Source organism: Netta rufina (assembly GCF_964035555.1).
Source record: "Netta rufina genome assembly, chromosome: 1".
NCBI classification, from domain to species: domain Eukaryota; kingdom Metazoa; phylum Chordata; class Aves; order Anseriformes; family Anatidae; genus Netta; species Netta rufina.
Genome location: NC_140123.1, coordinates 124,880,245 through 124,895,332, shown reverse-complemented (window position 1 = coordinate 124,895,332; position 15,088 = coordinate 124,880,245). Strand labels below are relative to the sequence as shown.

The 15,088-nt window shown below is 51.2% G+C and overlaps 2 protein-coding genes across 2 annotated transcripts; both read right to left on the bottom strand.

The window, feature by feature from the left end:
• Positions 1–146: 146 nt before the first annotated feature.
• On the bottom strand, positions 147–10,394 carry P3H3 (prolyl 3-hydroxylase 3; the record flags this gene model as incomplete). The annotated part of the gene is made up of 15 exons (XM_084295525.1): positions 147–840; positions 1,113–1,253; positions 1,677–1,752; positions 4,227–4,344; positions 4,521–4,671; positions 5,317–5,412; positions 5,536–5,660; positions 6,810–6,868; positions 7,071–7,123; positions 7,471–7,560; positions 7,843–7,976; positions 8,961–9,092; positions 9,215–9,407; positions 9,709–9,861; positions 9,960–10,394. 15 exons carry the CDS (start codon positions 10,392–10,394, stop codon positions 628–630), a joined length of 2,169 nt encoding a protein of 722 aa, XP_084151651.1. The 3' UTR covers positions 147–627.
• An 889-nt stretch (positions 10,395–11,283) lies between these two features.
• GPR162 (G protein-coupled receptor 162) lies at positions 11,284–14,580 on the bottom strand (the record flags this gene model as incomplete). The annotated part of the gene is made up of 4 exons (XM_084291849.1): positions 11,284–11,811; positions 11,984–12,135; positions 12,723–12,912; positions 13,744–14,580. 4 exons carry the CDS (start codon positions 14,578–14,580, stop codon positions 11,284–11,286), a joined length of 1,707 nt encoding a protein of 568 aa, XP_084147975.1.
• Between the last annotated feature and the right edge of the window lie 508 nt (positions 14,581–15,088).

The following is a 15,088-nucleotide window of genomic DNA, read 5'->3' as shown; positions in this document are numbered from 1 at the left end:
TGGAAGTATCTGGCATCTGGGCAAATACTTTGTTTTCTCTCACTGAGGGCTCAATCTCCTTCTGTTGTTTAATTTTCACCAGGATCCCGTCTACATGTGTCCCCTCATGGTGTACAGACTCAAGCTCCCACCACACGTATCTGGCATTTTGCTTTTATTCCATATATATTCACAGTCCCTCATCTACTCTGTCACATGCCAATCTCGAGGTTCTGGAGTTTGCAGGCACCGAGGAAATTCAGAGGCTTCTCCTTTTTGAATTCCTGAATGTGAGACCGCCCTTGCTCCTGAGTGTCCCCAGGCTCCTCCTCCAGCTCTTGTCTTTGTCCCTGTATGACCAAGCTGGCTCTGAGAGGAGCAGGGTGAGGGGAGCCTGTGCTCTTACTTCTGAGTGACACAAACACGTTGGCAGGGCATTAAAGAAAGATCCAGGAGTTGCTAACCTTAATACACCGTCCCCGCTCCTGCTTTTCAGCTGCTGGGATGTCACAGAGAAGAAAGCTGCAACCCTCCCCATCGCTACGGCTCTAGCATGCTAATAAACTGCTTTAGGCCTTCGTGGTCCTCGTACTACCAACACCTGCCAGCCCTCTGTGTGTACAAGTCCTGCCCTGGGGCCCTGAGTACTCAGAACTCATCTCTGGCCCTTGTCTGCTTGGGGTGCTGCCTCCTGTCCGAGCCAGGCTTGTGCCGCCGGCTCACGGGCCCGGCTCTGCCATCAGGAGCGAGGGGCTCTGAGGAGGACCTGCTGCTGTGGTCAGCACCCTGATATTCTTCTCCTTCAGGCTGGTTCTGCTCCGTGTCTCTCTGCTCCATCAGCTCCTCTGCCTTCACCCGCTCCTGCAGCCATGGAGAGAAACAATATGAACCCCTCTCTGCTAGGATTTCAGACCTGCTCACAGGGGCTGACACGACAGACCTTGTCTTTGCCACATCCATCCAGCCCCACTGGAGCCCTTCCCTCTTGTAGGACCCACCACTGTCTGATCCCTCCACCAAGTACCTTGTCAGAGAACAACTGCTGCCCCATGGGAAGACTCAAAACCCATTCCCCAGGGGATCTGATCTAGCCTGGAGGAGCTTGTACATGTTTCTCCAGCATGGTCCTTTACCTGCTCAGCATGCTCCTGGGAGTGTGTGTACCAGAGAGCGATGGCGCAGCGCCTGCCACGGCTCACTGCCCGCACGCCATGGGGGTTCTCCTTGCCAGAGCTGAAGGCTACCAGCCTCCCACACTTCGGACGCACCTTGGCCTGCCACGAGAGAGAAGAGACAATGAAGCCAGAAGCCCTTGCTCTGGGGTACATTGTCCTTCTACAAAGATTATCTTGCCTCTGGGAGTGTGGAACAGCAAAGAGCCTCCAGATATCCACTGCCAGAGTATATGAGCAGAGTAGGCCCAGGAGGGGGACAGAGAAAACCAACAGGAAAACAGAGGTCACAGACTCCCACAGACTGGAAGAGCCTGGAATATCTCTGCTAGAAAGGAGTTAATCTCTCCCCTGTCTGAGATTTGCCTCAATTTGCCTTTAGCTGCCTCTATTTGAATCTCTCACAGCACAAGCACTGTTTTATTTTTGGAGTAGTGGGATCCAATAACCAACTGTTTTCCTCCCCACCCAGCCTAGAAATCACCCTCAGTCCTTTTTCCTTCCTTTGGCCAGTCCCAGACTTACCGTGACAGTCACAGCATCCATTTCAGTGAAGAAAAGCCCCCCACCTTGGAAGTCATCATTGAGGTAGAGAATGCCACTGTGGACAAAAAGAAAAAGGACATATGGACAGTGAAACACATTTATCTGAGCTGTTTCCCCACTCTGCTTGCCACAGGAAAGCATGGCACCTGATTGATGCCAGAGGTTCAAGAAGTGCCTAGACCAGTTACCAGGAGAATCCCTTTGGGGATTTAAACACAGCAGTGCCTAGCTCAGGGGAGTCCCTGAACTGCAATCCACAAGAGGCTGGAAGCGTACTCCATGGAGTTAACTCTACACACTCATCCTGATTTACTTATTTATTTTTAAATACTCTTCTGCATGCATCTGTGGCACTGTTGTGACAATGCCCTGTGCTAAATGGACCTTGGTTCTGACTTTATGTTTTAATATTGGGAATAATGCAAGGCCTGGAAGAGGAGATTAATTAACAAAGAAAGTTATGTCTTAAGAATCAAGGAATAAAGGGTGATATAACAATGGTCAAAAAAAGGCTTGATCCATGCGGAAAAGAAAATTAAAACAAGAAATTTCTTTACTCATACCAGACAAAAAGAGAAGCAGTGAGGTGAGTGTGAGATGCAGGTGAGACCACAATCAACTAAATGAGAAAAAAATGCCTGAGTTCCTCTTGGTATTCAATTAAGCTGACAAAAAAACACCAAAGGAACAAAAGAGGCTCATTAATGGACTTCGTGTATGAAACAGATATCAACACTATGGCTGGTGAAGCAAAATGTTAAAGATATAAGGACAATGACAGGATTACCAACCCTGAAGTCCAGAAAGTTACAGCTCTTCTCCCCACAGTGTTTTTAAAAAGACTGAAGTCAGGATGGTGACACGACTTGAGAAAAGCAAGGAGAGCTCTCACCTGTACAAAAGGGCAGGAGGATAGCAATATTGGCTGAAGCATAAATAGGCCCATCAGCCTGACCTCAGCAGTCTGCAGGGCTTTCAAATCCATTTCTCAGGAGACAGGTAATTGAAGGACAAGAGGTAAATGGAAAATGGGTTTAAAATGTAACATGGGTGTACTAAAAGCAGACTGGGGTAGTTACACAGTCTTTGACAAAACAGTTCATTTCCCAGAGAACGACAACGTGCTCTGTTTCAGGAGTTTTGGACTCTGTTAAAACAAAGTATTCAGAGCACTGCCACTAAAGAAATGATTAATGAACACAGAGAAGGTGAAGAACAGCATGTGAACAGCACACACTGAATATTGCACAAGTGGCACTGACAGCAGTACTGTTCACTGGGAGGAGGATTACGGGAACTCTTGGACTGCTGGGCCCAACTTTGTTTAATATTTTCATCATCATGACCATAGCACAAATACACAGAACGGATCGAGGAAATTTTTAAATAGTGTTTCTTAGATCGTCTTGTGCATAGAGGCCTCTTTTAAAAAGACAGCAGAAGAGCTCAAGCACTTGTTGAGCTGGTTGGTCTATCACACTTCACTCTGCAAGAGAGCAGGAATATTCCTAGAAACAGCTCGGTGGCACAGTTCCAAGAAAGACACTTTAATATGCATTGTGGTACAAGTCAGAGAATCGTACTGTCCAGTGAGGAGTAAGGTGACAGGATAACCTTATCACAAGATAAATAGAGAGCTAACCAGTCATGAGATGGAGCCTTGTAACTTTATGATCTGACTATACCAAGTCAACATCCATGGAAGAAGGGAAATGGAATTAATGATACCAAACAGAATTACCTCTAAGTCCCACATTCCTACTATAGACTGCACAGAGAAAAATTCTGCTCTGGGTTCAGATGCCACTCAAAGAAAAGGCATGTAAGATTTTTGGTTGCCTGGTGAATATTTGGTTGCCTGAGATGTTGAATAGCGAGAATGAACTGTAGTGACCTGGCCTCATCTGGTTGCGGCGTGCAACACTTATTATCTTGAAAATGTGTTTGTTTGTTTCACAGAAGTGTAACAAAACCTGCTACAAGCTGGAACAGCCTCTCGCATGTAATGAAGAATCCCAACACAAAGTACTGACAGTGAATCCTCAGAGATCAATGGGAGAACAGCCACCAAAATACAATGACAGCTCAAACAAAGGAAATCCAAGGAGCCTGGTTCTCCCTCTCCTGTAACGTGTGGACAATGGAGCAACTAGGCTGTGAAAGACAGAACAAGTTTGAAAGAAATATCTTGTCTTAAGGGTTAGAAGTGGATGGTAGTATTGTGATAGACAAGTAGACAAGACAATTTAATATCACGATTCTAGGTCCAAGAAGCCTCCAAGTCTCAACCCGCTCTCTGCCGATGCTGGATGTGGAGAGGGAGGAGGTGTAAAGGGTAGATCTTCCCAGCCTAGAGGAGGAGTTTTACAGCTCATTCTGAAGCCACTGATGGAGCCTTCTGTCTGATGCTACAGCCCTGGCTGGCTTTGACCCAACAACCCAAACCAATGGCCTAGTTTCTACAGGCTGAGCTCATCCTCTTTGGAGCCAGGAAGACATTTTGATCTCCACATGATCCCCTTCTCTTACCTGTAATCCCTGTAGACATAGGCAGGTGGTTCTTTCCAGCACTCTTTCCCCTCAGGATCCAACAGACAATTATCAGCATGGACAGGATGACTGAGATCCATGCGACCTTCCTGCTCCTCTGAAAAGGGAAGTTGCAAAAAGGAATAAGGGCATTTTAAATCTCAAGAAAGAATAAGGAATAGAGTGAGGGGTGCGTTGAGAGTAAAGGAATGAGAGTCTCCTGAGAGTATGTGGCTGGGGCTGGGAAGGAGACTCTCCAGGAGAAAGGGACTATCAGGGTGAAGCATTCTTTACCTTCTACAGCTGTGCGGCACACAAGGTGTGTGAATGAGAAATGCAGTTTCTTTCCAGGAGTGAAATAGGATTCTATGATTTTCCGTGATTTCTCACTGGCCTGCAGAAGCAATTTGGCATCTCTCCAGTCCACGTCCCCATTCTGGGCCAGCTACAAGTGAAAAATAAGCCTGTTAGAATACTTAGAGACACTCTAAGAAATGACACATGTACAGAGCACAGAAGAACAGATCTGCATGAAGTCCTGTGGTCACACAGAAAAGAAAAGAACTTGTTTTCCTCACGAAAACATGTCAGTAGTGCACCTATACGGTGCAGTGATTCTTGCCCTCTACTCAGCACATGAAACATCTGGAATGCATCATTTTGTGTCCCCCAATACAGGAGGGACACAGGAAAACTGGTGTGAGTCTTCAGTGGAGGGTCTTAAGACGGCTGGAGGCTTGGAGCGCATGACTTAGAAGAAACGCTGAAAGGGCTGCATTTCTTCAGCCTGGAGTCGAGAATCTTCCACCTTAAATTATTCCACAATTCTAAGCTATGCGTGTCTTTAAGACTATTGCATGGGGACAAATAACAATCCCAAAATCCTACCCCACAAGAGAGAAGGTGCTTGTCAAGCCCTCCGCGTACAATGTGCCTTAATGTGAATGTGGAGGGTCAGGAGAAGCTGCACGTGTTCTTGTAAGGAAGATAACACACCCGTGACCCTGTCCAGAGAGCACTTCATGGAGAAAAATGCTCGGGTGGTAAACATGCTTTATGGACAACCAAGAAGACTCACAGAGCCACTTACCTGCGTGGCCTTCAGCACAGTTAACCCTTCAAATCTCTCATGTGGCGTATGAGGGGACCGCCTCGCTCGGTAGCCATCTCCTGTTCCTGCCGCTGCCTGGAGCAGAACAATGCAGAGGACACACATTAGGTTGCCTTTTCTCCTCACAGCAACATTACAATCTTGCCTGCTGAGGAGGGAAGGACATACACAGCAGCTCCTACAACATCCAGGCCTCACCTTCGTCAGCCGGAGAAGGTCTTTGCACTCAGACTCCGTCAGGACTCTGTCAAACACAACCCTGTGGGTTCCATTCATCTGTTGGGAATCCATGGTGACAGTGATACCCTCAAAAGGCAACGGACCTGTAGGAGAAGGAAGCACAGACAGAGATGAGCACACTTTGGATAAGAAGCCCTCAGACACCAACCCCCAGCCTGGACCAGGAAGTAGAGAGACACTATACATTCTCTGGGAAGACAGGACACTTCCCCAGAAGTGCTAATTCCTCGCAGATCTGGGCCACCTGCACCCCTCACATGCTTCAGGGGAACCAGAGCATCAGCTGGGGGAGCTGGCCTACAGCAAGTGCTTCAGGAGCCAGCAGAAACGTGGGGCTTGCTGGGAGAGCAGCAGGGAGCTGGGGACAGCTGAATGCACTGTGGATCGCAGCAGCAGAACAGGTCCAGCCTCCTGGGGTGAGGCTCTGGAGAAAAGAAGCAGGTAAACACCTCCATCAACCCTCCTGTCTATCATCCATCTTACCCCAGAAGTACCTCCAGTGCATCTTCCTAATTTCTCCAGTCACAAAGAGAAGTGATGGGTATTAGGTAATAACTTAACCTTTTGATCTTTGGTCTTCTTCCCCCCTCCCCTCCTCTCACCTCTGAATGGTAAGAAGTGCCAATGCACTCAGGCTCTCAGAATGACCTGCTTTCACATGACACAGCAAGAGAATCGCTTGGGGCTACTTCAACCAAAGATGACAAGAGTCCTGCAAGAGTACAGGACCAGCAAAAATACAGGACTCTGCATTGCAGCCTTTAGCATTCAGCCACAAAACATTTGGAATGGTGTTTTTCAGGGAAAGACTTGCCCAAGCTGAATAGTCTGGTTCCAGTTTCCATTCCCCCCTGCCTTCTCTTTGTCCCCTTCAGAAAAATGCTGTTTGAAATGGGGTGGCGGAGTTGAACCAGGTTTCGTGCAGGTTTCGCTCCTGCCTGTCCACACCAGCTGCACTGAACAGGGATCTGCACGTCCACAGGCTCGTCAAATATCCAGGCAGCTTCTCCAACCACAGTGCTCTTTAAGTTCCCATCCCAGAGAGGTAATGCAGCGAGATTTTTCAAGATTACACATGCATCACAGATAGAGAAAAGAAACAGTGAGAAGATGTGCCGAGCCATTCGAGTCAGTCTGCATGTACGCTAGCATTCAAATGTCTGAGGATGGAAGCAAAGACAGCATTTAGCTCAGCTGACTGCATCCAAATCCTTCTTCATGCTTTTACTCACCCCTCTTCTCCCTCTCTTCTACATCCAGAGTTTCCTGCTTTTGCTTCTCTTGATCCTCTCTCGGGAGCAAGGGAAAAAACACAGACCAGGGCTGTCAGCACAGAGCTATGTCAAACCCTCCTCTGCAGTCAGCATTTCACTTGCTATTCCTGCTTTGCCAATTCCTCTGTATTACTCTTCCTTATATCACCCCTGCCAGTCTGCCCCCATCCCCTACTTCCAAACTTCATTTTCAGTCCTAGTCAACTCATCCAACCTTACCTGTATTTCTGCTTTAGGCTTTCAGGAATCAGCTCATCTGGAGTCCAAAGATCCTGTAGGAACAAATACAGACGGCTCACCACAAAGCAAACTTCTCCCAGAGCAGATCAGGACAAACAGATAGTTCCTTGTCCCCCTTCTCCATGGGGGATCAGACCAATGGTTCTGGTCTGAAGCTGAGGACCATCAGATTGGGCTAATGTATATGCTTACTACAGCAGTTTCCAACCAGCTTCAGTTGTGAAGCAGCAGAAAAGCCTTAAAAAATCCACCTCACAAGTACTTGGGGATCCTGCTCAACAGCATCTGATCCCTTCTGGATCAGGTGCTACCGAAACAAGATCAAGCTACTGTCTTGGTGAAATCAGGGCAGTAGGATTAAGATGGTATCATTACTTACAGGGTCATTAAAAGTTCCTCCTAGATGCTCCACTGCATAGTAAATCAACTTCTTCTCCATCAGAGATCTCTGCACATAATGGTGAATATTCTATGGAAGCAAAGAGGCTGTCAAACAACCACTCCACAAAAGGGAACCCCATCCAGGGCAGAAACCTTCTGCCACACACTGCTGTTTGCTATGAGGGCCCACTTCTGTCCCAGAAAGACTCTGCTTGGTACAGAGTAAAAGCAAACTCAGGTTCCAATGTCTTCACTCTTGGGCTTGGCATACATCTGCATTAAGACGTTTCCCTTTTTGTCTCCTGGACCTGGGATCCTGTTGCATGGGACAGGGGAGGGCCAGAAAGTACAGACCTGGGGTTGTTACTACCTCTCTTGCCGTGACAGTTGTGTCCTCTCCGAGCTCTGTTTGGTACTGCTTCATTTTCTCCGATACTGGCTCATCCGTGGGATAGAAGAGCAAATAGGAAGCAGCACATTCAGCAGCCAGCGCCTGGTTCCCAACTAGGGCAGGGACAAAATAGAACAAACAGGTACGTCTCTGAAAGACTTGGCGTTAGCAGCAAATATGTATAGGCCAGCTGCAGCCAAAGTCCTGGTCAGGATCTGGCAGTAGGAGGCCTAGCACTGAATACACACCAATCCCTGCCTTGCTGCGCCTCTGCTGAGCAATGGGCAGAGAATACAGGGAATAAGCCAGGCAAAGAATGGGCCCACTTTCAGTATTTAGTGAGAGCTCATTTAGAGGAGACAGAGAAATAAATATATTTTTTAAATAAATATTTTTTTCTATAGATATTTGATATATTCATTAAATGCATGCCTTAAATATAATATACATACATGCATGTATAAGATATATGAGGAAGGACAATCCCACATCCCTCACCAAACAGACATGATGACGCAAAGAAGCCTGAAGGCTTCTTTGAGATACAAATTTTTCCAGTGGTCTGACAGAGGAGATGACAGGCAGTTGGGTGAGTATAAAAGGGAGTGGAAGTGTCCAAGAGAAGAGATGAGGCGCAAGTAAAAGTGACAGAATGACCAGTGTCAGGAGAAGCCATCATTTCACCTAGGGCAGGCAGGGCTGACTTGGAAGGAACACCACTGTTGACAGGAGATGCATGCATATGCTCTAGATAAGACACGGGGGCCTGACATGGGGTGAGGACTTGAATTAAAGAGTGCTGTAGGAAAGATTTTTCCACACACACAGTGGAAACAGCCTTATGTTATGGAAGCTGCACAACTAGACTGAAGCAGAGAACAAGAGACCTCTCCCAAGGTAGCTACAGACTCAGGCTTGGGCTTGAGCAAGAGAAGAGAGGCTCTGGGCAGAGCAGGGGAGATGGGAGCAGAAGGGAAGAGGTAGAGCTCAGGTAAGTGGGTTGCTTCTCCCTGTGACATTCTGCCCTCCAGGTCCAGAGACAAGTGGCAAGCTTAGGGGTGCCACAGCATCACCCACTGGTTTGTAGCTGCGCTCACCTTGGTCGTAGGCAAACTGTAGTAAATCAAGATGAGAGGGTATGAAATCTTCTGTGGCAGAAATCCGCCCTGGCTTTGTGGCAATATCAAGGACGCACTGCTGTCTGCACTTCAAAACCTGAATATAATGGGCTGCAAGAAAGAGAAGCAATGAAAGCCAGCAGCTCTGCCAGATATGAGCACTGGAGCATGGGGCATGCCCACCACAGGAAGATACGGCCTTCCTACCCATCCCTCTGTGCCTCTAACACTACCTGCAATGGCTTCATAGAGGCCAGGCTGCATCTCCTCCTCCTCCTCTTCCTCCTCTTCCTCCAAAGGCCCTTCACACAGGGCACGGCACTCTTCTAGTGCTGACAGTGCCTCTCTGAGCGACTCCTCCAGTCTGTCCACAGCCTGCAGGTACTCATCTGCATTGTAGTGCTGCACGCCAGCCTCATACGCTTCCTACAAAGGACAGACCCGGGCTCCTCGTTAGCGTGGGTGACACGAGAGGACTCCCTGAGACTTTGAGTCTGAGACTCTGGATAGGTGCTCTAATACCTAGGGGCCTGCCCACCGCACAGTGCGATTCCTCTGGGGTTAAATGTACTTCTCCAAGACCCTGCAGCCTGCTGTAATTGTCAGTGTAAAACCTCTGTGTCAGAATTGTTATAGCGTGGCTTCGCTGATGTGTGGTACCTCGTCTCCATGCACCCCTAGGATGTAGTACGAGCTGCTGATGCCCACTTCTGCGCCGAAGCCTTACCCAGTGCGGAGCCGCCTCCAGGTCTCGGAAGTTGTCCGCCTTCACCCCCGACATCCGCCGGTACTTCTCCATGTCCTCCCGCATCTGCAGGTGCTGCGGGTTGGCGACGAAGAACGTGTGTGCAGCCGACACGGCCTGATCCAGCTTCTTCAGCTGCGGGGAAAAGCCAGCGCGCCTTAACCCCCCTTCCCCACCGCCTCGCTCGCACCCTCCCCAGCCCCTTGAGCAGGGGGCTGGCCTCGCCGCCCCACCTGGAAGAAGGCGACCTGCAGGTAGTTGTAGGGCTCCCTCTGCTCGAAGTCCCTGCGGACGGCCAGGCTGGCGCGGTGCGCGGAGGGCGCAGCGCCCAGGCGGCCGCCCAGGCAGTGCTGCAGGCAGTCGGCTCGCTGCAGCACCCGCTCGAAGAGCGCCGCTTCCCAGGGCCCGGCGGCCGGCGGATCGCCGAGGAAAGCGGCCTCCCGACGGCAGGAGGCCCGGCAGGAGCGGCGGGCGGCCCGCAGCCCCGCGTAGCTGTGCAGGGAGCGCTGCAGCAGCTCGGCCGCCCGCCCCCAGTCGCGGGCGAAGTACGCCCGCACCCCGTCGGCGTACAGCAGGTCGTAGGGGGCCAGGCGAGACGGCGGGGACGTGGCGGAGGCAGCGCCGAGGAGGAGGAGGAGGAGGAGGAGGAAGCAGGGCAGCGGGGCCATGGCCGAGCCGCCCAGGAGGACGAGGAGGAAGAGGAGGAGGAGGAGGAGGAGGAGGCTCCGGGCACGCCCAGCGGGGCGGGCGGCGAGGCTGGAGGTGGTGGTCGGTGGGGGCGGCACGCCACCGCGCGGTGCGCCCCGACCCGCTGTCTGCCACCGGGGATGTGGGGGGGGGGATAGTAAAACACAACATCACCGCTCGGGGTCTTTCCGGAGATAACATGTTTTCAAGCCAGAGGTTGCCTCAAAGATCACAGAGGCAAGCTCCCGTTTAGCTACAGGCAGCCTAAGTCTCTCCTGACATGGAATCTCTTCACCCCATCACAACTCCTCAACACAAGCCTCCTTCCCTTTCCCCGTGCTGTTGGCAATCCTCTGCCCTCCGGACGCACTGCTGCGGGAGGGAGCCTTGCACGTTTGGCGTCTTTCCCTTCCAGAAGCCAGCAAAGCTTCGTTAAGCGTTGGGCCAATCATTCTGTTTCCGTGGAAACAAGATTATTGCTAATATATTATTTTAAAAACAGACACGATCGACACTCCAAATATAGAATTTTAATACCATTCCGTGCCTGCCTCGTCTCTCAGGGCAGAGCGAATGCGAGGGTGGAGTTCACAAGGGGACGGGACCGGCAAGGGTGCCAAGTGGCTGTGGCGGCGGCAGGTGCCTCTGTAACCTGCGAGCAGGCACAGGTCCGTGTCCGTGTCTGTAGAGCTCCGTTCTGCAGGTCTGTCACACTTCTTTTACCCCACCACCACCACGGGGTGCCGCGTTTCCTGCCTGCTGGCGAGAAAGATGAGAATGCGAATTAGTACTCGGGGTCCCGGGACTAGGGGGACGTCTGGAGTTTCATTTAAAAATCGTGATGGCACTGCACATTTCCGATGCTGTCTCTCAGAGTTTGGGCTCCTGGAAGGTCTGTGCCTCGCAGGCCTCAGGCGTCCTTTCCCGTGGCGCCTGCTCCCCGTCCTGCCGATGCCAGGCCTCGTTGCCGGCCAGCGAGCAGCGCCGCGGCCGGTCGGCGCTCTCCTCCTCCCTGCTGCCGAGGGAGAGGCGGCGCTCGCGGCGCGATGCCAGCGAGAGACGGGAGTGCCGTGGGCTGCAGGCTGGGGTGGGCTGCGGCGTCTCGTCGATGAAGGTGGTGATCTCATCTCGGAAGAAGCAGGCGCTGGAGCTGGACACCCGCGGCACCAGCCCCCCCTCCAAAAACTGCCGTAGGGTTGTCAGCTCGTCTTCCGGGGGCCGCCGGCGGTGCTGGTAGTCATGCAGCTGAGGAGGCAAGAAGCTGGGGACTCCAGGCTTGCGGGGGGTGGAAATGCGGATGTCGTCAGATGAAGACCACTTGTGTAGGAAGGATGGAGTGGAGCGGTGGGTGGAGAAGATGTTAGTCTCATCATGTGACATTCTCCGGGAGATAGGGACCTGGGAAATGGAGAAGGAGGCAGGTGATTGATGGAAGACTTGGAGAAGAGGCAGAACGGAAGGGGAGTATCTGAGGCCTTCCGAGAGAGGAGAGTCCACAGAACACAAACATACGGGAGACCGACAGGGAAGGAGGTGGGTCGTGGGGCTGCCCCGACAGCCGGCAGCTCACCTGCAGATAATGCACCTTGTCCTGGGGCAACAACATGTGGTGCATGGGTAGCAGTTTGATATCCCGAGAGTCCCGCTTCACAGCTGCAGCACCGTTGGCATCAAATCTCACTTTGCAGATCCTGCCATCACCATAATCGTCACACACGCCATCTGTTGGCAAAGAGAATGACAGGCAACACTTCTCAGACAGAAGATGAGCATTATCAGGACACCTTGATGCCATCCTAACGCTTGTCTGACTTCTGCTGCACTACTTGCAGCCATCGAGACTCATCGCTGAACAAGGACCTTTTCTTTCTGCTGCCAGCAGGGCTAAAGGATACAAAGACCACCTTGTTTCTTCTGTCTCACTTTGCAATCTCTCCCTGCCAGAACTTGGACCTTTGTATCAGCAAGTTGGGCTGAGGCCTGGGGGTGTGTCTCTTTCAGTGTGGTTTGACAGCTACACATTGTCTCTACTCTTTTATCTAATCTGTAGGTTGTTGCATTGATTTTGCTGGGATGCTAGCGAGTCCTAAGGCAGCAAGCGAATGGCAGAGCCTGCTCCAGAATAAATTTTCAAAATAATTTTTTAAATAATACCTGCTTACTGAATCCAAACTCTAACAGGAATCCCATACAGCCGCCCACAACATCTCTCCCAGTGCCATTATGTCCCTTTCCCAAGGCAGGCCACTGTAGTATTTTGGGAAGGGGGTTATTGAAGAAAGGTGAATGTTGGACAGTGAGGGGCTTACCGTCATCTCCGTCCTCCTCAGACATGATAGCCACGCACTGCTCCCACACGGTGCGGAGATCCGCTCGGTAGCGCTCGCAGGACCAGATGAAGGAGGGGAGCAGCAGGGTCTGCACCATGGAGCACCAGAGCACGGCGAGGACCATCCAGGTGGGGGCCGTGTCATAGCGCAGGCTAAAAAAGCTCACAACCTTGTCGGTAGGAGAGAGAGACAAGGCCAATAAAGGAGACAGAAATGGGGATCAAAGGAGAAGGATAACAAGAGTCACTTCTGTAGTAGAATATCATCTGTCAGTAAAGGGTTCATCAAGTTAATACCCCATGCCCCTTTGAAAAATTGTTCATGGTTTGCTGGAGCGTATTGTGCGCTGTGATCTCTCTAATATGAGACTTGGTGTTACCATCCCTTCTTCCCTGTGCTCATTATGAGCTGAAGCTAAATAGGTACAAAGAAAAGACACAGAGACTGGAAAAAAAAATATATGATTAAAGCCTCTGTTCTCTTAATAGTTCATTTTAAGAACTTCCTCAGCTCTCCAGTTTTGCAGAGAACCGACCAGCCAGCCAAAACCTGAATGCTGACTACAAACACACTAGCAGAAGGAAAAAAGACAACTCTCTACAACAGCTGTTAAAGCTGGTGTATCTGTTCTCCAGAAGCAAACTGAAGAGACAGAAATCTCATCCTTTTTACAAGGGTAGATGCCCCTGTGCATTCCTGTACATTTGCAGAATAATCTCCTCTCCAGTCTCCTCTTGGCCACTTAAAACTTTCACAGTGCTTTCGGCTGTGGTGTGTATTTCCCAGGGTTGGACCTGTCTTAGGAAAATGTTCCTGTGGAAGGGCGAGAGAACTACCTCAACCTTTTTTAAAATCCCCCCTCAGAGTAACACAAGATTCAGATGTGGCAGCTGTGTGGCTGGTGGACGGGAGGCAGAGCTTCTTCTCTAAAACCTGAGACAGACAGAAATCTAGTTTAGCTGCAGGCTTTGCGAAGGGGCAGGGAGAGCTCGCTGCTTACCAAGATCGGCACCCCGGTGAGCGTGTCGTACAGGAAGACGATGGCGCTGATGAGGTTGGTCATCTGCAGGGAGGTCTTGGCTGACTCAGAGCCGTCCAGCGAGGACCTCCTTTTGCCCCGCACGTCCTCCACCACGATGGCTGGCACGTTGAAAGTGTTGTGTGCTGATGAGCAGGACGATGCTTCCTCTGCCCTCTGATGGCGGCACTGCTGGCGCCTTCTGTGCGCCCACAGGGTCTGGTAGAAGGTGATCCCCACACACACCAAGCCCATGACGATTCCTCCGAGGAGCAGGAGGCTAAAGCAGACGCCAAAGCCCAGCCCGATCTTGCTGACAATGAACTGGCAGCCGCGGGCATAGTACCGCTCGCCGTTGTTGTGCCAGCCGATGGAGGGCAGGGTGGAGAGGATGAACGACACCATCCAGATGCCCATGACGGCGTGCAGAGCCTGCTTCTTGGCATTGCTCAGCCGGTAGTTGACTGGCCACCTCACCATCCACATGCGGTGGTAGGAGAGGGAGGCCACCGTGAAGCAGGTGGCCAGGGCCAGGGTGTAGTAGGTGGAGACAAAGACCTTGCAGATGCTCTCGTTCCAGTCATAGTCGGAGGACTCGCGCCGCAGCTGCACCACAGCGTAGGTGGTGAGGGGTACCGCTGCCATAAGGATGTGAGTCCCAGCAAGGAAGCAGAGCAGCAGCTCCAGGGGCTTGTGTTTCTGCTGTTTGGCTGTGATGCTGAGGATAATCCAAGAGTTGGCCAACAAGGCTAGCATCCCGCATGCCAGCCACCACAGTGAGTTGTTGTGCAAGGTGGACTCTGATTCAGAGTCCCCCATGCTGCCGCCCCTGCTAGGCTGCGCCCTGTCCCTGCCACGGGGTTACTGTAAGAGGGCCAAAGGGACTCTGCACGGGGGGAACCACGTCCCTCCTCATCTGCGCTGCACGCACGCTGGGGGGTTCCTCAAGGCATTGTCACCAGCTGCGAGGCGTAACAGCCTTCAGCTCTGTCTCACTTTCAGTGCCCCCCTTCCCTTTTGCTTGCTTATATTTCTTTCACTCGCTCTAACTCTTTCACCTGTTTTTTCCGTTCTCTTTCTTTCTGCCACCTTCGTTCCTTCTCATGAACACTTGTCGGTGCTTCTTCCCTCAGTCTCTCATGCTCACTTTTGCTTTTCCTCTCCATCTATTTCATTACCTTTCTCTACTCTTCCCCCAAAGAAAAAGCTCCCCTTACTTCACGTGCTGCCCGGACACCTTCTGCTGGCACTTCGGACAGTTTGACAGCAGTGGGTGCCTGTTGCCCAGTGTCCTAGTGAACGAGGAACTAGCAAAGAGTTTCAGAGA